Source organism: Chamaea fasciata, unplaced genomic scaffold, assembly GCF_029207755.1.
Source record: "Chamaea fasciata isolate MVZ Bird 193981 ecotype frontalis unplaced genomic scaffold, bChaFas1.0.hap1 SCAF_10, whole genome shotgun sequence".
Classification (NCBI taxonomy): domain Eukaryota; kingdom Metazoa; phylum Chordata; class Aves; order Passeriformes; family Sylviidae; genus Chamaea; species Chamaea fasciata.
In genome coordinates this window covers 11,211,015-11,234,756 of record NW_027094095.1, presented here as the reverse complement: position 1 = coordinate 11,234,756, position 23,742 = coordinate 11,211,015, and the positions used below count along the sequence as shown (strand labels likewise).

The following is a 23,742-nucleotide window of genomic DNA, read 5'->3' as shown; positions in this document are numbered from 1 at the left end:
CGCTGCAGCCAATAAGGCAGAAGCGGGATGAGCAACACCCCCAGCGCACGCACAGAGCACACAGAGTGGCCCAGTGCAGTCACCCCCTACCCGGGTCTTAAACGGGGCTGCGGTGTGAGGGTCTGGGCTGTTGCCTCCCCTCCCCGCCCCAGCAGAGCCCCAAAGGCCGCCAGCCTCGCCAAGCCGGGCTACGCCTGCACTGTCTTCAGCGGCCGTGCCTCTTTGCCAGTGGGCAGCCACGCTCAATCTCTCTTGGGGCCGGTGGGGCAATGCCCTCCGGCCCGGCTAGCGGCGGCTGCGGAGCCACAAGCCCTCGCCTTCCCTCTGGGTGGGTGGGGGTGGACAGTGGAAACCCCTGCCCTTGTGGCCACGTTGCTGCAGCGCAGCCCTGGAGTCTGAAACAAGCAAACGGGAACCGCGTTGGAGCTCGCTGTACCTATTCAGGCTTTTTGTGTCTCCCTCCCCTAAGCTTCTGGCGAAATCGGTCAGTGCCAGTCGAATCATTTGCACAAAAGCCAAAGCCCTGGCAGAGGCCCCCTTCCCCGGCTCACAGTGCAGCAAGCGGCACTATTTTCCAAGTTGTCCCAAAGAACTCGTTTCTCGCAAGTGTGTGCCTCAGCGGCGAGGGTCCCGGGGCGCGGCGTTGCGGGGGCTCCGGGGGCGACTGGGTGCCGACCGCTAGGCGAGCCGGGCCGGAGGTCTGCCTGCCCTCGTTGGCCTTTCCGCCCCTCTCTCCGGGAGGGTCCGGGGGATTCCGCGCCGTTCCTACCGCGCCGCATAGGTTTGATGGTGTGGGATGAGCGATATTTGCACCTTGGAAAGCATCCGAGCCTCCCGTCCGAGCGTTCAGTTGCCCGTACTCCTCCGACTGTTTAAACTGTATAAAGTATTGTATATACTAAGAGCTGAAAATGTTTGGCGGTGAGAACTGCTTCCGATGGCAAGTGGGGCGCGGAAGTGTCTCCATCGCGGAGTATGGCATTTCCCACCGGCTGGAGAGCGATAGGGAAAACTGGCGGTGGTTGTAACTTACTCCGTAGTGCTGATGATCGTAGGGTGAACCCGCGCTGGGACAAGCGCTCCACATGCAGAGAGCGACTCGGCTGTGCACTTAACTTTTTGCATCCAACAGCTGGGAGACCTTTGCTAACTCGACGCAGATTCCTAGCCAACCCAACACCAGCACCACCGGAGTAGGAAAAGTCTTTTTTCCCTTCTCTCTGCAGCGTTCGATATTTGGGGGATGGATCCAACGCTCAAAGAGGCCCGGACCTCTCTGTCTCCTTCCATTCTCACCTTTCGCCATTCCCCTTCGGGCGCGAAGGCGAGCGGGCCAACAATACCAACATGTTATTTCTCAAGTTGTAATTTCACAATTAAATAGGTCGTCTGCGAGTAAGTTTTAGGACAGTAATATGGCGAGATGCGGGAGCGAGCAGCTCGATGGCTAAGACGGGTTGGCTGGAAACCATCTAGAGAGAATGACTCCGTTTCTAGGCAGAAGTAGCTCGGGTTGAGACCTCGTCTCGGCCCTTGGGAAGTTATTCCCAGGTGCATTAGTTACAAGCAATCCCTCTGTCAGGCGCCACCGTGTAGCATCCCCTTCCGCTGAGCCCGGGCGGCTCAGCCCTGGAGGCGACAACAGCACAGCGCCGATTCCGCTCCCTCCCCCGAGCGCCCGCCGTGGGGGCTGTGGGTCGGGGGTCTCCGCGGCGGGGCCGGGGCCCTCCGGTCTCCCGAGCCTGTGGCCGTGCCGCCTGGCCCCGACGGGCGGCCGGAGCGCTCCGGGGGCGGCTCGCAGAGGAGCGGCGCCTCCCCGCAGCCCTTCCCCGCAGGAGAAGAGTCGTCAGAGCACAGCTCCAAGCGCGTTTACAACAGACCATCAGGACACCTGCGGACCTGGGTCCTGCAGCCCGCTGGGCTCCATCGGGGACAACCTGTCCCCTCCCTCCCGCTCGCCGCCGGGTGGGTCACGCCGCTTAGCTACGCCCCGACGGGGCGCTCCGTGCTGCCGCTCTCGTTACTGCTGCTCCGGGAAGGCAGTCGCGTTTTTGGGAAAAATCGGGAAAGGAAAAGCCGCATCCGGACAAGGCAGGCGAAAGCAGCCCGAGTGCTGCGGGGTCAGGCGGGCTGCGGGCCCCGCGGGCGCCGCGGCCAAGTGCCCCAGCAGGCGCGGGGCCCGCGCAGGGCCGGCTCTCCCCGGACAGCGCTCTCCCGCAGGCACGACCCTAGCACCGGTCCCCTTCCCTCCTGCTCGGGGCTTAATGTCATTCTGCCAGGGAATTATTTGGAGCGAGTTCCAACTGTACATGGCAAAGTCACTCTGCGAGTTATCGCTATGGGTGAAAATACTTTGGAGTGGTTATTACACAGCCACATTTCTTCGAAGTAACAGTTTAGGGCAGTACATATTATAAATGATACCTGGTCCCTCGTGGCTACATTTAATTTAACATGGAGTTCTAGCTCTCACGATTGCCTTGAGCAACCTTAATTACCCTTTCTTCTAATCTCTTCTCCATTCCTTACCAAGTTCTCCAAACTTTTTTTTTTTTTTTTTAAATGCGATTTCTCTCCTGAGTTTGCCTGCCTAGTTCTGACTTTGCCTGAAGGTCTTGATTGACGCGTGTAATTATAATTATAAAAGATGATGGCTCAGGGAGCTTCCAGCAGCCTTGATTAGTACAAGGAGCAAGACCTGGAATACTTTATACTTCCCTATTTAAATGTATGCACATTTACATTAAAAAAACCCCCCCACTCTGTAATGTTAAATAATCTGAAGCTTTTCACCTCTTTGTTTCCAAGGTAGAGGCTTCTGTGTGATGATATTTCAAGGCAAGTTCCAATTGCTTACAGCTTCCGAAAGGCCACAGAACCTGAGCTAATTTCAAAGCCTTTTTCCATAAGCAGAGTCATTTCCAACTTGGAGTGGTCTGCTCGATGAGAAACAAATAGCCTGCTCTCTTCGAGCTTTGTGTCCCGGAGAGGGTTTGATTTACCTTCCCAGCAAAGTAGCGAAAGTGAACGTTTGTGGGGTGAGATGGGGTGGGGGGAGGTAGATGTTCAAGAAAAACTTCCCAGAAGCAAATGAAATAAATAAATCATCGGAGGACTGAAACTCTTCCGCTGTATAGTCTAAGTTCAAAACCGATCAAAAAGACTTAAAGGGAAGTATTTAAGGAGAGAATTTCGCATCCTGTCTCCCTTTCTCTCCCGCTGAACATTCCCGTTTGCCGCCAGGGCAGAGCCGCTCTGAGCCATCACTCGGTGAAAACTGACTTCAGCCAGGCTCGGGGCGGGGGGGGGGGGGGGGGAGTCAGCATCACGCATCCTTGTCCTCGGCACAGCGATGGAGCCTCTGGCTGCCACTGCCACGGACACGCAGCGGCACTGCCCCGGGAAGTGCCCCGGAGAAGGCGGCGAGGGGCAGCGCGGCAGGCACGGGATCCCTGTACAGCTGGGAAAGTTCAGAACGCGATTTTGCTGCTTGACCTCACACACCTGTCACGCCAAACTTTACGAGACTGTTTACACCAGGAAAAGCATGGGCAATATAGCTCCTCTCTCCTCTCCTCTCCTCTCCTCTCCTCTCCTCTCCTCTCCTCTCCTCTCCTCTCCTCTCCTCTCCTCTCCTCTCCTCTCCTCTCCTCTCCTCTCCTCTCCTCTCCTCTCCTCTCCTCTCCTCTCCTCTCCTCTCCTCTCCTCTCCTCTCCTCTCCTCTCCTCTCCTCTCCTCTCCTCTCCTCTCCTCTCCTTTCCTCTCCTCTCCTCTCCGCAGAGTACCTCGAAACCTTCCAAACCCCGTAGCCAACGGTCTCCTCTTATCATTTTGCTGAGGGGATATGACGTTAAATTCAAAGGGATTCATTAAATGGAGATGGCTAGTGCCTCCAACTCAGGCTTTGTGAAAGAAACTGTCCCCTCTAGAAAAAAACCAACAAAAATCCCTAATTTACAAAATTAATCCACCTCAAACACAAAAATACACTTCCCTCCATTTCTTCTTCTTTTTGTTTGTTTGGTTTGGTTTGTTTTTGATCCACTGTCAGCAAAACAGAGTGGATGCCTCAGACTGAAATACCTGTGTAGTAAAACGCACGCCACAGAGGATCACGTCTGTGCCTGTTGCCTTTCTTTTATGCAACTAATCATTCATTTTTGCTTTACGGAGACGTCGTTCCTCTCTGGTCCGGCATAGAGAGCAATTTCCAAACCGTCAATTATTGACCGAGAAGCTATTTTTCAAGCTCGGCCAAGCTCCTGCTGCCCGCCGGAATGCACTGCTCTCTTACAAGCAACCTGGCAGCAGCGTGATGCGGAATGACAGGAGACTCCGCAGAGAGGAGTGAGCAGGGCCAAGTGGGTGGTAAAGCATCGCTCTGATTGCCTTTCTTTTATTGGTGAGTCATCAGTGAGTGTCGAAACACTTCACCGCGTCCCGCCGCCGTCTGCTCCGGCCCGCCCGGGCCGGGGCGCGGGGCTCCGCCGTGCCCCCTGAGCATCGCCCGCTCGGGCCGCGCTCCCGCCGCGGGGCCGCCCGCACGCCTGTGGGCAGGGTCGGCCGGATACTCCCTGCGCCGAGGCGGCTTTCCCACCGCCACTCTGCTAAACTAACTGGAAGGCGAGGAAGGGCTAAGGCATGCCCGGGAGCCCTTGGGGACGGGCTGAGCCGTGCCCAGACCTGGCGGCAGGGCTTCACTGGATCGATCCCATCAGCAGCAAACCGTAGTCTGTTTCACTCGACATTTAAAGATCCAGTTTTGCAAGCATGGGCTCTGTTAGAAATTCCCCCCTCCCCTTCCCGTCCCGAAATTACACGAATTCTATATGGAAAACGCCTTCTAGTTCAGCACTGCCTGGACCTGTTGCCGCTAATGGTGCGACGGAGAAACGCGCTCGCTCTGATCGCTGCCGTCTGCCGCGGGAGCGGCGGCTTCTCCCGCGGCCGGAGGCGGGAGGCGAAGCCATCGGCGGGGCTCCTTCCCGGGAGCGGAGCCGCTGCCCCGCGGCGGCCGAGGGACTGCCCGGACCATCCCCTCCGCCGCCATCCCATCGCCCCTTCCCAGCACTGATAATTACTTTTCTGTTGAGGCTATTTTGTTTCTGTCTGTGCTGCCCTTTAGGAGCCGAGTGTGGAACCTCTAGTTAAAAAGCTAGAGCTTAGTCTGGAAATAGAACTCCAAATATATTTGTATATACCGCAAGGCTCCTGTCAGGGCTGAGCGCCGGTCTCTGTATCGTAAGAGATAATTGATTTCTATCCTGCACAGACAGGCTTAAAAATGAAATTTCTTTTGCTGAGGCAACTGACCTTGATCTGCTTGTGGATAAAAGAGATGGTTTAGGTCTGCTTCTTCCCTCCTCCACCCCTCATGTTTCAAAGCTTGGAAAACTTTATTTAAAAATAATTTTTATATCTGATCTTTATAATGAAAAAAAGTTTAATCTCATACATATCTATCTGTCCCAAGATTTATCCACATATAATGTAAAATCATAAACTATGAGAAGATAAACTAGGCATAGTTTACACTGAGAAATCTTGATAAGGATTGTGTACATATGCGTGTCTGTTCATTGCACATAAGAATGCATTAATATATATTAATATATAAGGCTGCATATCTATGTAATATATATATGTATGCATGTAATACGTGAGTAAACTCTAGATACTCATAATGATCTGTCATGAGGAGTTTTAATGGGTTTCCCCACAAGACACACACAACTCCTCCTGCAGACAATTCTTCATTTTCACCCTGTATATATAAGACAAGTTTGAGAGCTGACCTTTAAATTACCCACACAGACAAGTACCTTGAGGCGTTTTGTCAGTAGTAGAGATCTTCCTCAGAAGACCACAGGCATCATCTTTTCTTTGCTTCATGTATTTTGTTATTAAAAATCAGACTAACAGAAAAAACTGGATGTAAATGTAAATACTGCCCCTTTTGTAGATAGCTCACTTGTAGTATAAGCAAATGAGGACAGAAAAAGTGGGAAGAAAATTAATAAAAGTAAAGAGTAATAGCAGAAGGCCAGTGATAAAAGGAAATAACCTATGGCATGTCTTACAGTCCTCACACAGCTCAAACTGTTCACTTCTGTGAAAGCTTTGCCTGCATAAATGCTGCCCAAAATCCTGATCCAAACTTTTAAAGGTATGCCGCCTTTGTTAATCATATGAAAATGCTACTATTCCTATTACTACCAAACATAAAAACTAACTTTGCCGAATTCATGAGCCCTAATTTTAATACTGTTAATTGCCTAAGGGCATACATTAAAATTAAGATGCTGTAAGTATTCTACAAGCTGAAAAATGTCACAGTTGGAAACGACAAGTAGATTATTTTTCCTCTTATATAACCAACATTTTTTGTTAATGAAACAGTTATTTCTGTTAAATAATCATAGCTAATCCTTATAAAAATTGCATAGCGTCCCTGATGACACTAAGACAAGAGGCTGATTAGAGGAAAAATAAAACTCGTCAAGTATCTTTGTATTGCTTCAGGATCTGGTAGAAGAAAAAAGTCACGGCACTTCCATAAAAATATTTCTAAGTTCATATGGTGTTTGTCATCTGGAAGATAGGATGCGCTATTAAGATTTTGTGACTTCTAGTTGCCTCTTTGATCCTATGACTGTAAACCTAAAAGCAGGTGTCAACAACCGGTAGTGCCCACTCGCACTCCAGCTCCAGGCTGATTGTGTTTGCTCTCCAAGGGGGAGATCCACTGCTATTTATATCAGTGGAGTCTGATTTGCACTCATGGGAGCTGGAAGATGCCCTCCTTGCTGGGAGGAAGCTGTGACATGTCAGTGGTTTATAACAAACACTAACTTATTGCCAGATGGGGGAATGCACAGAGTGCATCCAGCAAAGCAGGTGCTCCCTGACAAGGACAACTCAGCCTCTGTGGTGGGAAGCAGCAAGTGTCCCTGGGTTTGTGTGACAGCCTCTCAAAAACCCATGCACTCTGCCTTGGTTAGAAAGGAAAAAAAGTGAAGGAGATGCCAGGAGGGGCTGGACAAAAGCAAAAGTCTAGGGATAGGATTTACTCTTATGAGCACGACTCTGCTTCTGATTGTACTTATGCCCTGGGAGGACAGTTTTTTCTCCTAAAGGATTAATCTCCAGTGCCAGTAAGAACAGAATCTGGCTCCTTCCTATTTGGTTCCCCCAGCTCCAAGCAGAGGGCTTCAGGTTGGTGCGGGTTCCATTTATCCCTTATAGGTACGTGGTGATCAGTTCACAAGGCTGAGTTAGGTGAGCTTTTTAGGGATGCTACCATGAGTTCTGACTGAGCAGTGTCATGGAAGGACAGAATCCGTCCCCTGACTCAGAGTGCACAAGATTTTGGAAAGTTTCACAAGATTTAGGGCTGCTTATTTCTGGGCCGTGCTTTGTGAATCTGTCCTGGTATATTTGTGATACAGCACAAGTATAAGTGATGTGGTGACAAGAGTCTTGGCTACTCCCTGTAACAATCTGTTTTCTCATATCCGCATGATTTTGGGAACAGAGACCTGCTAGTCTTCTGAAAACCATGAAAATGGCATTTAATTGGTTTAAATATCACAGATGAGTGTCTTATGTCCCCTTCTCCTAGGGTTTTATCCTTTCACCTTAAGAAACCTTATCTGAGTGACCACTCTTCAGATACATGAGATGTGTAATTATTTTACTATCCCTCAGGGGACAGAACCAGAGGGTTCCTCGGTGGCAAACAGAAAGAGCAACAGTTAGAGAAAGGTCTGGAGGGGAAGCTGGTCTACACCTTTTCCACGTATTTCTGGGGGCAGAGCTGTGCAGAGAAGTACCCCCACCTGTAGGGAAGCACAGGGACTCTGAAGGGACATCTGGCTGAAACACATTTGGGTCCAAGGTGGGAGCCCTTCCCTGGGAGAAGCAGCAGCTCCACCCAGAAGATAAAGATCAGCTATGTTTGAGGCTATTTCCTGCAGCTGTTGCTGCACCCTCCATCTCCATGGTCCCAAAGCTTCCCTTGATGGCAAAGTGCCCACATCACACCCAGCATCAGGGTGAACTGTGATGACGCACTTGGGGGCAAGAGGAGGAAAGCGTGCCCTGATTCCGCTTGTGGGCCAAAGATCCCTTCTTTCATCCCTGCCAGGAACTGCTGTGCTGAGGCACAACCTTGCACAACCCTGGGCTGTGGAACCTGCAGCGCTGCTGTGCTGGCTGGTGAAGAGCCTTCTGCTCCATGAAGGAGAGGTTTCCCTTGGTAAGCCTTCTGCAGCCTTGCCAGTTTCAGCCTGGGCACAGCCTGGTGGGACAGGGGATGTTCGCCCTGGCAAAGGAAAGACACCTCACTCCAGCGGTGTGGTGAAACACAGAATGGCCTGAGATAGGAAATGTGTGGAGAAGGGCATGGAGGTGGTGGGGATGTGCACCCACTGGGGCTCAGCCACAGCCTGGGACAGCCTGGGACAGCTGGCTGTGCAGTACCTCTTGTGCCTGCAAGGCAGAGCAACCTGTGCCTGATGGCTTTCTGACAGGGAGCGGGTGCTGTTTCCATATGCTACTGAAAGTATTCGCTTCTTTGCTGCTCTGAAGTCTTAACTGACTTCTGTTATCCAGCCCACTCCCACTGAATGACATATCTTAATTTTTAGCTGTAAGAAAGAATCTGCATTTGACAGAAACTACAGTATTACTGAAAAGACACAAAACCATCCCTGAGGTTTTCTTCAATATGAATTATCAGGCCAGAAGCAATTTAAATCTAATTTTTGCAAACATTTCTATATGCACACACACAATTTCACAGTTATTATCAATTGTAATAGAAAAAGATACTGTTAATTATCCAATGATATATATTTGATAATTGCATTATCTCTTGAGAAAATTTTTACTCTCTGGCTCATCCTCTGTTTTCTTGTATTTTTACATGGTATTGTAAAATTCTCGCTAGCCTAAATATATGTGCAAATTAATCATGGGCTCACCCAATTGTAGTGATTTTTTTCAGTTTGGATGCCCACAAATCTAATATATTTATTCAGAATCTTCAAAACAGTGAGAAAACTGCTACTTACCTGCTGATGTAAGTCCATGTTTTATAGATTCCTGTATGATGGCTGCGTGGGAACCAGAAGACATTATTAGGTGTAAATATACCGTACCCTTGGGTACAAGGGGTACAGCATTGAGTACAGGAGAGGTGCAGCCTGTAAACTTTTCTGGCCTTGAGACCCAGGCTATAATAGCCTTCAGTGAAAGTCGGCGTGATGAACAACAACAACAAAAAAATTATCCAAGAATCCAGAAAGTAACAAGCATGTCTTTGAGTGGACTCTGTACTTTTTCCAGCATTAGTGACCTGCTGTAAACCATGTATCCCATTTCATGATAGTCTCTAATCAGAAGAATTGCAACTTGTGATAGGTTTGGCACCATCACGTGATTTAGTACAGCTTGATAAGAGACCCTGTTATAAAGTGACAGCAAAAGAGATAAGAACTGTTGGCAGATAATGGCAGAGAAATTATTAACCTAGAGTGGAGAGGTGCTATGAAGCCCAGAGAGGGGAAGGTTGTAAAGTTGTGGGGTCATAAGATCATACTGAGTGGATGAAAAGCCATACTAACATGAGTGTAATGTCTATAAACTGAGACTTGTGACCCGTCTTCTTGATGTCATCACTTCTTTGCACAGTGGACAGCAAGCATGGTTGTTTTGGCTTCTGTAAACACTCTTTGGATGGCAAAACAATCAAGCATTAATTCCTCAAGGGAGGCTTCTGAATGTGTTGGGGAGTCTACTCTCTGACTAACAGCACCAGCAAATCTCTGCTGATAGTTTGTCAGACAAAACCATTTTATTGCCCCAGTCCTCAGGCTGGAGAGTAGCTCCAGGTTGTAGGCATTTAGTTGAAAGCATATACTACTTTCTCACTAAAGAGCTTTACAACATGGTTAAACATTGATATCCCAGGATTATGATACGTAGAGTATTGCACTCACCTCTAAGGCTGTGAGGCACAGACCCTACCCACAGCATGTCAAATGGCTGTCAAGAGTTTGGCTTTAGACAATTTTTACGAAAGCTGGCAGCTGTGCAGATGACTGGGTGATGTTTCAGCTCAGCTGTGAGTGGGTCAGGTTCTGCTTTCAGCCTGTCCAGAGGAAGGGCAGGGGCACAGCAGCTCCCAGCCTGAGCAGTGTGCCTTGCTCTGCAGTGCCACCGACAGCCTCAGCAGCTCCAGCCCAACAAAGCCTGCATGCACTTTGTGAGGTCAGACTCAAGCCTGAATAATCAGATGGTATTTTATATTTCATGTTTCTTGAAAAAGAGAGTGAAGCTGTTCCACGGTGGGCTAGATCTGAAGCCTCTTTAAGTCAGTGAGAGTTGTTTTTTTTTCTCTTTAAACTTGCAGAGGGCTGTAAAGCAGCACATGCCTTTTGTCATGATGGTTAGATTTTGGTGATACAGTGGCAAATAGATTAGTTCATGCACAAACTGAACTGCTTCTGTTGGCTAGCATGAGAGCTGGAGAGCTGGTCTGAAAATGGGGCTGGTGTGGCAAACCAAGCAGTGACTGGGCCTTACAGCCAGGAACTCTCCATTATCTGTGTAGTACTGTCGGTCTGTGCAGTACTGCCCTCCTCTAGAGGCCCTGTTAGTAAGGAGGACAGGCTGTAGATGGAAGGTCTGATTTCCCAATTTATTATCTTTATATTTGTCACTGGAAAAAATTAATTTACAAATCTGGTTAAACAGGCACTGTGATTATTTTTCAAGGGTCAATGATAGTTTTTTTATCTGTTTAGACTGAGTGAAAGCTGGAAGCCAGCTTTTAAAACAGATATAATATAAACCTAAATAATTGGACCCTGTCTCTTTTAATTCATTTGGTTATCAAATAGATTTTCAATTCTATTCATAAAAAGTGGAAAGAAACATTTATTCCATCAGAAAAAACATGTCTTTGGGGACTAGGGATAAAATAAATGAGAAATGCTGCAAATGAAACTGTGCTTAGAAACTTTCCATTGTATCATCAGAGACATTGCTGGAGCACGGTTGGCCCATCTTCAAGAGCTTCTATAAAGGAACCTGCCGTATGTGGGGGAGGGAGATATTAAATCATAGGCAATATAAAGAAACTTCATGCTTTTGGCTTCAAACACTGTAATTCCTTTCCTTTTTTGCATCAGTATCAAATGTCAGGGTCACTGAAAAATGTTCTATTTTTCCCTTTCTGATACTTTGTCTCCATGGACAGAGGAATGTATGCCAGGTGCATAACCAGACAGACTTTGCCTTTCTTTGTACCTAGTCCAGTAGGGGAAAAGAAACTCCCAGAGAAACTCCAGGACAACCTATATCAGCCTGTGATCCAGCAGCTCAATGTGTTTAGCAGGGATCCATTTGGAGTCCAAGTGAAACAAATCAATAATGAGGTGTACGAGTTGTGCCACTGAAGTACCTGAGTTCACCGCTGATTGCTTTGCTTGATCAGGAATTTGGAACTGTAACTTTTCACGAGTAAGTCCCTGGTAAGGCAGCCACTGACCTTGCTCAGAACAGCTTTTTCTAACTGTGGGTGGAGCACCATAAACTCATCTTGTATTTCTCTATTCTTTAGTACTCCCCCCTGCCTTTCTTTCCTTCCCCTGTTTTCATCCTGAGAAGGTGAGACGAGTTAATTTTGTTATTTCAAACATGCTTCTTTGTCTCAGTTCTTTCAGGAAGATAATTAATTGATAAACTTTTAGTTTCTTTTTTTGTTTAGCCAATTCTTGTGTGATGAAATTGTCCCTTGTTTGTCCCTCCGACAAATGTCCCTCAAAGAAACTGTTCCTGATTTCAAAAGCTTGGCAACAGTCCCTCCTTTGACTCTTGCACATCAAATTATTTTGCAACCATTTACCACAAAAATGGAGTCAAAAGGAGTTTCTCCTCTCTTGGGCATTTCCATAGGTTGCATTTCTTTTATGCACGTAAGAATATCAAGAAATAAGCCTTGAAAATGGACTGACTGAAATTAAAAATGACCTTTTCATGGAGCTTTAATCCCTGACTTGTATATCTTGGTGTAAATTTAGTGAGCTCACTCATGATTTTGTAATTTTCCTGTAACATTTTTGTTATCTGAATTCAGCATTTTCCTTGTCATTTTCCTATGCCATCTCAATGTATTGTTTTTATTATCCAGACAACTCAGAAAAGCTATGTTGCTCAGCACAGCATACATCAAACGAGGGACACGATCCTCATTCTACTGAAAGTTCAGGGCAAACGTGGCATTGATCCCTGGCATGGCTCCCTCCAGGCATGAGCTCTCTGGTCCTGAGAGTGATGGGGTTGGTTTCAGCTGGAGCTTTCAATAGGTGGAAAGAGATTTGCAAACTCTGTTCTTTGATCTAGAAATCACTCTTTAAAAACTTTTCTCTACTTCAGTCATTCACATGTTTCTCCTGATCTATCACAGACATTTAAAATTCTTTTGGATGCTTCAGTGTATTTTCACCACCGTAATGAATTTTATTTCACATATGCAAAATCAAGTAATTTAAATATAGTTTTATGCCTTTTCCCCAGTACTTCTGTAAGAGAAATTGGGAGAATTTGATATATCTGATGATCTTTACCTTTTGGATTTTCCGGGGATTACAGTCCTGAAATTGAAGATTTAATGAATTAAGCAATTTCCATCAATTGATCCTTAATTCCTGTTTGGTCTTACGGTATGACTGTACAATTATATTTTTTGTTAGTTTTGTTTTTTTTACTTGTATGTATTTAACACATTATGTTTATCATCTGAGTAGAGTGCAACGGCATTGGAATACATTTCAGTGTCTGCTGCTCCTTTACTCAGGATTTTCAGCATATTGGAAAGGAACTCTGGAGAGCTGAAGCTTCTACATGGTACCTTCTTTATGGGTGTCAAAATATGAACTGTTTTCCTTCATTTACATGATTGCATTTATCAGAATATATTAGTCTCTCCTGTTTCTGTTCTCTTTTTAGATGAATACAATTTAATATAAACCATATTTGGAATTAAATAACTAACTGTAGGAATTTAAAAATGGATTCCTGTGCCTTTTCCTTAATAATTACAAAAAATATTTCAGTGAATATTTCTGCTGATAAATTAATGTCTACAGGAGGAGGTAAGTACAGACATTTGTAAATGTTTTGGTGGGTTTTTTTGGGTTTTTTTTCAGGTTAAATGAGCAATCAGGTAAAACTGAGTTCTATGCAGATGGAAGCACACAGTTGTGGGCCACAAAAGTTCTCTTTTAGCCTTAATTAAAGGAATAGCGTGAGCTTTGTTGGGACCCACATTTAGTGCTAGCTCTCTGCACTGAAAGATAAAACTTTTTCATGGCAGGAGGAGTTTCATCTGCTGGTATGCCTATCTGTGTAAGTAGCTTCAATTTAAATTTCTTGTACACTTTTCCCCCCCCACTAATCTATGTTATTGGTGTACAAAGAAAAAGTTATTAAATAGTTATGGACCTTTCCAAAGCTTATCTAGGAGATATTTACTGGTAACAGGAGCAGAGTGTTTGACTTTGTGAGAAAAGAACAGATTTCAGTGAAACAGGCCGGGGGAAATTACTTGCACGTATGTAGCTGTAACAGGTGGTGTGAACTCATCCATCATCTCACACAGCACTCAAGAACAGACAACAGTCTCTTCAGAGAACACTCTTAATAAAATATCAGGAATTCATTACTTTGAAAGGAGGAGAGGAAAAAGAAGTGAGAGGAAGCTTAAAGTGAATCTTAAGCGGAACTTAAAACCTTCTGAACTTGGTGTCTAGATTATCTTCTTTGATTTTTTAAGATACATACATAGGATGTTGGGATGACTGTTTCCACCCCTCTTCCCCCACCACAAAAACCTTCCAAAATCTTAGTTGGAGGCAGGATGAAATACTGAGTTTCACCTCAGGAAGCTAATTCATGAAAGACCCTGAGTGCTCTGATGAGTTTCTGATTAATTTCTACTCCCGAAGGAAGCTGCATGTGTGCTTCACCACACGGACTGGCTTTGCTTGAGACCATGGTGTAAGTGCAAGCTGGATGCTAATGAAAGGTGAAAGACCGGCGGAAGAGAGCAGTTCAGAGTGGCACTTCATGTCTAAGCAGAGGGGGTCTCCTTACTGAAAACCATTTATTGCACCAGGAGCAGAAGGATGTAAGGAGGCTGATGAACTGCAGAACCACACGTAACACACTTGACAGGCCAGATTCCATTTGGAGGGAGGAGAAATTGAGGCTCAGGGCTCAAGTGGCTGGTCAGATCTGGTGTAGAGGAGCGCTCCCACTTCTTTCCGTCTTCACAGTGAGCACGTGCAGAATTTGTTCCAATTTCCAAGCTTTCATCAGGAAGGACACTGGGCAGGAGAGAAAAGTGGGGTAAAGGTCATGCAGAAATAAGGATTTCTGATCATTTTATTAATAACTGTGAGAAATGTAGCACCTGGCAGGAGAGATAAGTGGATTTTCCTAAGCTCTGTTATGGACAGGTAAATATTGTTCTGGTTTATGGCACTAATAATTAAACAGAACACTAGTCTTTCTCTTGGCAATTTCAAACTTAAGGTGGTCGGTTTCTGGAGGCATGTGCTGAAATCTGAACAAGAACTACTTTACATGTCAACTTCATAATAAAAGGCTGTGTATATTCTGTCCAGTGGATATATTTCAGGAGCATATATAGCACTGAAATAACACATTTTTTTTCGTTGTCTTCCAAGTCATCTAGGCACCACTCTTGGTAAATACTGCTGCTCTTGAAAAACAGACTAAGTAGACTTAAGATCTGAGAAACACTAATTCCTTCAAGAACATCGTCTCCCTAGTGCAGTTTTATGAATAATAGATTAGTATAACATTAATTAATATTTTTGTATCTTTTACACAATGTGCCCACAGTTTGTTAGACAGTATACTTATTTAATGTGCTTAGATCACAGTAAAAAAAAAAAAGAAAAAAAAAAAAAAAGCAGCAGATGGCCCTGGAATTGAAGTACCTATAATTCTGGGGAAAGCAGTAGCACCTGGGACTTCTGAGAGCTCCTGACTTTCAGAAACCGGCTTTAAATTAGACTGCTAATGCATTTGCAATGGCATGCAAATCTTCCTTGTATAGTGCCTAAACCAAGTTCTGTGTCTCAGACTAGGGCTTCTGGGTCCTTCTACCTCAGAAGGAAATATGAAGAGATGTTCAGGTATCCTCATGAACTGCAAATGCACGTTATTCTCACCCTAAAACTGTTACTCTTTCCTCTGGTCACCCAACAATCCAATTAGACAGAAATGCTTTTCAGTGGCCCGGACAGCGGTGTGTACAGCTAAGATGGAAAACTGCTCACGACCTCTGGAAAATAATGTTTTACAAAGATGTGTATGCACTTGAGAGATCTTTACTAAAGCCACAGTGGGGTGATAAAAAAAGAGCAGCTTTTGTCAGGGCCCCAGGTCGCTAATGGGCCTTGATGGCCCTGACCACTTCCACCTGGGTCCCCTCACAGCTCCCGACTGGACCATCTGCGCATTTAAGCTCTAGCTGGGAAGGCAGCTAGAGTCCCTGAGCTGTGCTGGCTGGGGATGTAGTCTCAAATTTATTCTGTGGGTTTTCTGGGGCGATTTCAGGCCTTGGCTATTTTTATTGCTTCTCCACAATGACCACGGGAGCATCAACAGGACTTGGTGCTGCTCTGCTTGGCTGGCTCTTCTGCTGCGGGACTGTGCTCCCTTGGTGAGTTCCCCACCCAAGTCTGTGTTCTTGCAGCCTTTAGCTCCCAGTTTGCCTCCTCTTGGGGTGCAGCTGCCTCTTGCTTTCCCCCGAAGCTTTTCGTAGGAGCACTCCTTGTCTCCTCCTACGAACTAGCACTAACTACTCACTCCTATAAGGAAGCACAGGGACTTGTTGGGGGCTCGAAGTGCTTTTCAGTTAGAATGTGGAGGCTTTTCAGGGCAGTCTGATTATCTTAGGCTTCTTCCTATAGATATATAATTGTGTGGGGTTTTTTTTCTCTTTAGCTTCTAGTTTTTCTTTTCTAAGGGTGGGGAGGGGGGGAGGATTTTTCTCCTATAGCTCACAATGAGAGGCAGTTAAGACCGTGCTCTTTCCCTCTGGTGAGGCGTGGACAGGACACTTAGGGACCCTCACAAGATCTTGCCGATAAAAAGCCTGCAGTAGCTCCCAGCCGGGTGGTTGCTGTGCGGACGCATAGCCCATCCTAGCTGCTCACTAGTGTCCCAAGAGGGCACAGATAGGTGAGAAGCTAAGGCCAGGACGTTTGTAATGTGCAGCTCAATCATGCTTCTGAAAACCACCTCTGTGCCTTGTTTTACCATTAACCCACTGCCATGTCTGACACTCGGCCATCAGTTGGTGGGAGATAGTGGCTGAACAATAGCTATTGATTTTTCATTTCATATTACAGGCATGGCAAGCTCGGAGTCTGGTAGTGAGGGTAGGGTGCTAGTGTAGACATTCCTGTTTGGCTGTGAAAGGAGTCTCCTTGCCTTGTAGAGGATTCTCTCATTAAGGCATCAGACAATACTACACATGTATGTTTTGGATGGTTTTTTTTTTTTTTTTTTTGTCTTGGAGCAAGTATCAGTTAAGCTTTAAATAAATAGATGTTTATCAATTATTTAACCAAAGCACACTGAGGGAAATGGCAAATGATGAATAACAGAAGAGGGGTGGAATAGAATGGGTGTTTTTTCTGACTGGAGATGAGTGTTTAGGCAAGTACAGTGAGACACTGGCTTCATTTGATGGGGAGTTCAACAAGCTCTGTCGTTTTCTTTACAAGAAGAAATATTGATCCAGAATCCTTTTCTAACTTATCCTGGTAAGATCTGTTTTAGTCAAGTCACTGGCACCATACTTGCATAAAATGTTGATAAGAAGTATTGTTTTGAAATTTCAAAAGTTTGCAAAACTTTTGTAATTTTGCAACAGATCCTAGGATTTTGGCAGCAAGTTATGTGGAATGCTTATATCACTTCTTCTGTAGTATCAGCAGACTTAAGAAACCAGCAGAATTCAAGTGAAATAGTTTTAGCTAACAATGTTTCCACAGCATGAATAAAAGCACAGGTTGTTACTTCAAGCACAAATGTTTTAATCTTTTGCTTTTTTTTATTCTGTGGCTGTTTGATTTTATTCTCACTCCCTTTTGGCTGTAGATGTTATTTTTCTCTCCCTGCCGGGCCTGTCATCATCTCTGCTTGTGAACAGCTTTGCTCTGCCTGCTGCTTCCCATATATGTCTGAAATCTTGGTCCCTGCACAGAGAACCTTCTGCCATACAGATGTTGAGGATGTTTCTAGATGTTAGACTTTTTTTGCTGCTTGTGGTAATAGCACTGCTGTTGTTATTAAAAATTATTATTTAAAAAAGTGTACAGTAAATATTCTATATATGCAATACTAGCAGTATAAGTCTGAGCTCTTGCACTGTGGTCTGGAAAAGTAAGGTTTGCTTTTAGCCTTTGAATTTATAGTACATTCCTTTACCTAGTGTTTGAATTAATTGCAGCATGGCATTTGGTTCTGCTGGAAAGTTGAAATCCACAATATTTCTGTTTCCAAGTCCCTCCAGCTACTCTGGGTGCTGGGGGTATTGGGAGACCATTCTTGGTCTGGGCTATTTGAGCAGAACCATTTGTGAAGCTACAGCCTGAGTAGTTTGCAGTGTAGAAAGGGCCTATCCTGCTTTAATAAAACCTCCAGAATAAGAACCAACAACGTTTTTGGTTGGTAAAAATCTCAAACTCCACAGCAATGCTAGAAAGCTTTAGCCCTGGGGCTTTATAATAGATTGTTATGGGATTTGAAACTAATCCTGATCCTTTAGCAAAAGGTTGTTGATAAAGTCTTCAGCTCAGACAACCATGTCAATACCTCTAATGGCCTCATACATGGGAGGTAACTCTGCTGAGAACTTCAAACTGAGTATACACGTCCCATGTCTGAAAGTGGTTTGTTGGCCTGAGACCTTTAAAAACAACTATGATCACACTTCAGTGTATTGCAGTTTGAGCAACCTGTGCAAAATCTAGGCATCCCAGAAATACCACAGCTGTTTCTTGATTCTGCTTAATCATCTTTGAGATGAGCTAATTAGAAAATACAAGTTACACATGTGAAAATGAAACCTCCAGGAAAACGGAGTCTTCCGTGCAATACCTCAGCCTATACAGGGAAACTCTGAGACCTGGTGGAGTTTCACAGGTTGGACCTGAAAGCCTGCAGCCTTCTGCTTGTGGAAGGTAAAAAGAGCTATCCTTAAAGCAGACAGACCCAGGTGGCTGGCTAGTGGAGCAGGTGATCCTCACTTTATCTTGATTTCATTGCTCACAATGTTGAAAGCTGTCTGCACTGTGTGGTACTTTGCGCTTCTCCTTAAGCCTCAAATGGTTTTATGCCATTGTTCTTCGAAGCCATTTAATTGTTCTGAGAAGCCATTTAGAGAATTTTGAACCAGTGTGATGATATGAATCAGTCCTAGAGTCACTCTGAAGCACAAAGGCCCTATTGTCCTACCATGTTACTGAAGTGTTGTAAAGGAGAGCTTGCTACGCATAGTTTTGGAATGATTTCTCATGTTTCAAGCATGCCAGCCAAGAGGAGAATTTTTGCTAAACTATATAACTTGGAGATGGAACCTCCTTGGGACCCTCCCCACACAGTGTGCACGTGCCTTTGGGTAAGGGACCCCCAATACACGGCTGCATTTTTTCACAGCCAAGTGTCTCATTTCCAGGCTGTCCACCTGCTTCATAAGTAGTGTATCATGTATTCACTAACAAGGAACTAGGTTTTGTTAAAAGGTTTTGATGGGGTTTAATGGCCTTCAGAATTTAACACCAGTTTCACAAAAGTGGGATGTTAAATTAGGGCTGTAATGAATTGTTGTCCTCCCAGCTAACTTAATTGGAAGCATTACTGTGGAACTGTACTGATTTATGAACATTTATCAAATGCTTTAGTAACATCATCAGCTTTAGTTGTATCCATTCTAAAATTGCATTTAAACAGGACAGTTATTATAACGGAAGGGGAAATTCACTGAAATATAACACAGATCTTCATAATTAGGAAAAAAAGTTTTAGAGGCTAATAGACTTGGTCTAGCTAACTTAGTTTCTGCTGGATTTATAAGTGTCTTATTTCCCCATTTTAAATGGAATAAAATGTTGGCTGAAATTCAGCAGCTATCTACTTAGGGTGAAGCTGTGGTGATGTGTGGGAGAAGATAAAGCCCCTTCCCTCTTCCCTTAGAAATCTGAACAGCAGCAGGGCACAACAGCTTCGTGCTTCCTGGCTGAGTGGGCAGAGATCCCTTGAGTACCTAAGGAAGCAGTGGTATTCCTACTGTGTTTTTACAAGCAATTGCATCACATTCTCTGGACTCTTGCATTTCTTATTCTTAACTTTCTGTGGACTTTTTTTTTACCTAGCATTACTTTATTTCTCCTTTTAATAATTACCAAATGAATTCAATCAAGTCTTTATTGATGTTTAGGAAAGACAATAGTGTGAGGCAGTGGTGTTTTCATTAGTATAAACAATTTCTATACAAAAAGGATTCAGCTCTGTTAATAGGAAATATTCTCTAGAAGGTTTCCTGTACATCTGTGCTAAAGTGGAGCACGTCTCATCCCACTGAGGGAAGTGCAACATATGAAGCTATTAGAGAGGACCTATAACATGGAATAGAAAAGATGGCCAGATGAATGCATTAAAATCCCTTTATCGTGCTGTAATTTGTGTTGAAGCAAACCATTTTATAACCTGGGTTGCCCTACCAGCATGAACACAGTGAGAAGGCAGAGCAGTTTGTTGGTCTGTCTTTATTATATAGTGTGTATGTATGAAATGCAGTGAGTGGAGTTAATTTGCAAAGGGGCAAAAGTGAATTTTTAGCTCTGTGACATGATTTGATTTAATGGAAAATACCCCAGATGAGAAATACATAATAGTGTATAAAATCCACAAAGTTGGTAAATACTTCTGGTGAACTTTAATCAGTTTTAAAGTTCTAAAAGTTTTAAGTTTAAAAATTGCAATTCAACATGATGTTTTTATCTTGTAAAGTATTCGTAACCTCATGCCTGAGATCTGCTGCTTAAATGTCATGTTATTGTGACATGTCCCTTCTCTGTCTATAGGATGGTGCAACATCAGTTAATCACTCTACAGGTAGCATGATTTAAAACAGTTTTACTAAAGTCACTATTGAGCTATGGTGATTCACACTTGCTGAAGATCTAGTCCAAGGTTCATAAAGCATATTGAAGTAAGGGGTAGCAGGTATCACAAAAATGCAAGGTATTCTAGCAGTGAGATAAATGTAGAGAAAATTGTCCTCAGTTTTTAACAGTGGAAAACACAGAAGTCTGAAAGAAAACGCTATGAACATCATCAATATGCAATGACTTCTGTTTGTCTGGTATCAGTTCTGTAATTTGTTATACACAGTAAATTATCCTGCTTAAATTTAATCTGGTTCCTCCATCCCACATTAACAATAGACAAATTTGCCTTAAAATTACAGTTGCTAGATTTTGGGCATGAATTGGGTTTTTGAAAATCCTTTTGCTTTGGTCTAATCATTAGAAGTATTTCAGTTGAAAAGTGAGAAACTGTTTGAAATGCTATTTGTACTTTCCAAATGCTTGGTCAGAAAAGCTGTTTTTCTCACGCTTGCTTTTTCTGGGGGAAATGAACCTCATGTTGTAAGTTGGATTGATCCCTCTACATGCTCTCATGACACTAATCATTGAGAAGAGGTAGGTGTCTCAGTTCCACAAATGGTGAATTCTGTCTGTCTTGAAACTTGGATATTCTGTTTGCTTTTGCTCCAGCGAGGTACCTGGGAATTTAATTTGGGAACCTCGGCCAGGGGTCTTGGGACCCAAATCAGGAATGATGTCTATTTAAACTGGCAGAGAGTGAACAACTGATATTGAGCATAAGTAATCCGTGTTGTGAAACTTTAAGTGCCATTAGTTTTGAAACAGTACTTACTGTCAGTATTGCTGAAATACTAACTTTTTGAGACATAGAGGTCTGTCCTTTTGAATATTCTTGAATAAAGCATAAGGTAATCCTTCTTGTAGGCAATATGCATGTGCATCCCATGGTGAAAAATGTGTGTCCTTGGGTCTGGTGGGACAAATTCTTCCTTTGATTACATGAGAGAAAATGCAGAGTAAAGCCATAGCTATTGCTGGTTTCTCCAGTACTTGTTGATGCAAATGAGGGCTGAATTCATTCCACTGCCTATATCTGTTGTTTTGCATAGAGGCACTCACTGTGCTGAAAGATACTCACATTTGCAAGAATGTGTCTGTGTTATTTACATTTCCAATTTTAATTTTTGAACCATGTGTAAGAGACTCCAGGGAACAGTGTGTACTGTCAGCAGAAGTTATCTTTTGATGAATCAGGCACATTGTTTGTAACCGTGCATTTGATAGACATGTTGTAATAAGGTCCTGAACTGCTTACTGTGTCTTTATGTACCTTCCCCCTCAGCAGTTGTAACTATTGTGCTGCTTGACCTATATTAATGGTACTACAAACAACAAGTTTAACCATTAACTTGTGGGCCCTGTTTAAATGGATTTTACCAAGAGATGAGAACTGAAGATTTAAGGAGGTAAAAATTTAAGAAAGGGCTACCCAATGTGATGTTTTTTAGTGCTTACTGATCTGATGTACAGGGTGGGAAGGAGTTCAAAGGCCAGGAATAAATGCTAACATCATATTATCATCATCTGAATGACTAATACCATTAAAGGTATGGACAAGCCTTCCTTAAATGTTTTGTTTATTAAATAACTTGTGAATTTATCTGTGTGGTTATTCCAATGAAGTTTGCTTGCTGTATTTTCTATGTCTACATGCATTGGAGCAAGAAAAGGCTGAGATGGTTACATTGACAATGGGTAAATATTGCCTGCTTGTGCTGCCTGGGAAAAGGAAACCTGGCTCCCAAGTAATGTATGAGGAGACAGTGAAAGCTAGAAATAGTCCAAGTGAAAGGAGCCAGTGTCAGAATAATGCTTTAGGTATGGAAAGAGCTGAGCAATTTTGCTTGATTTACATGGGGTGCCTCTCACGAGCTTAAGTTCATTGTGCAGAACTTGTATTTTAGACCATTAAATGAAAGCAAAAACTGATTTCTGATATATATGACTCCATAACCTCAGGAAAAAGCTAACTGTAGCAGCTGATCTATGGTAAGTGCCTCATGTGTGCACAAAGCCAACAGCAAACCTGTGGTGGTTCAATATCTGATGTGATTTGATTCTTCATGGAAAAGTGATTCTGTGTTTCTAAGTTTACTGACATCAGTGATCTTTGAGGTCCTTAAACGGTAGGCATGCAGAAGTTAAGCTGGGGGAATGAGGAGGTGGGAAGCACTGTGCTCTGGGATGTCCTGCCAAAAGCTCAGCTTTCCCTGATAAAGCTGCCTCATCCTATGCAGGCAGGCATTTAAATGTGCTACTGTTTCCATTGGGTGGTTATCTCTCTGTCTGCTGGGATTTCACCATTCTGGTTCCACTGGGCATGTGCCGGTGTCTTGTGCAATCCAAGTGTGTGTCCTGTCCTGCTGGGTCCTGGTGATTGACAGTGGCAGAAATGTGTGCTCTAGCTGAAAGTAGCAGCTGATATTCATAGGTGCAAATGTCTGTGGCTCATTGTCTGCACCTGAGCTGTTGTTAGGTGTCGTTACAGCTGTGGAACAAGCCTTAGGTAACCATGTGCATAGAGTCAGAGCAGAACCTGAGTGAAAATCCCTCGGGTTGATTCGAGGCTGTTGCAGAAATGCAGAATCGCTCATTTTACCCAAGGGAAAAACCTGCAGTTACAAACCTGCTCTGGAAATGTATGGTATTTATGTATATGATCCTTATTTCAATGTAGTCCAAGCAAGGTGAGTGGAAATGTACCTGTCTTGTCACTGATGTAGTTTTTTTGAAACAGGCAAGCTGAGACAAATCCTTGTCAATTCTGACCATTAAGAGTTGTTAACTGACATCTTTGGGCCTTGATTTGAAGATTGCAAAGAGCTTGGTAAACACCTAATTGAATCACTAAAAACTTCATAATAGGACGGGAAGCAGTGAACAAGTCTGTCAAACATTCAGTGATGTATAAGACAAGTGAGGGAAGGAAGGCCAATGATTTTTAACTGCCAGACTTCTCTAACCAGGGACTTCCTTGTCTTTTTTGGATTCCTGAAGACAAAGGGGCACAAAGTCAGCCTTACAAGGAAGTGATCTCAATTAGAGTCAAAGGGAAAAAACCAGAAATACTGGGGAAAACTTACTGTGAGCAAACAAAAATGCAAGTGTGCTAACTGAATTTTTCTCGCCCCTAAGTTTTTGTAGTTGTACTTTTCGCTCGTGCCAGTATTTGCAAGGTTTCTGTGTGAGTGAGTTAAACTGGTAAAAAACTTGTGTATATGCAGTTTCTGAGGATTATTTTGGCTTGCAATAGTTATTCCTAAAATTCTAAAGGAATAAGTTTAGCTGAGGAAAATATGTTTTCAAGTTTGTCCGTATGTTTAATGGCATTAATTTCTTTAATTTGGATTAGCAGGCACAGTTTGGCTTCCCAGAGCAAAGGTAGGAGCAGGGCAGGTGCCCATGGCTACTCTTGACTTTTTCTATCTATCCCTTCAATTCAAAAAGAGCCATGTTCAGGATG

General features: G+C 44.1%; 1 protein-coding gene across 4 annotated transcripts in view; it reads right to left on the bottom strand.

The window, feature by feature from the left end:
* NR5A2 (nuclear receptor subfamily 5 group A member 2) overlaps positions 1-9,425 on the bottom strand; it is an 85,147-nt gene extending 75,722 nt beyond the window's left edge. For 2 of the 4 annotated variants that reach the window (XM_066192288.1, XM_066192290.1), the window contains exon 1: positions 9,075-9,425. In XM_066192288.1, coding sequence (XP_066048385.1) covers positions 9,075-9,138 — 64 coding nt within the window. In that variant the 5' untranslated portion in view covers positions 9,139-9,425. Of the gene's footprint in view, positions 1-436; positions 456-4,083; positions 4,126-9,074 lie in introns of those variants that run through there. The other 2 variants (XM_066192291.1, XM_066192289.1) reach the window with 2 other exon arrangements.
* Between the last annotated feature and the right edge of the window lie 14,317 nt (positions 9,426-23,742).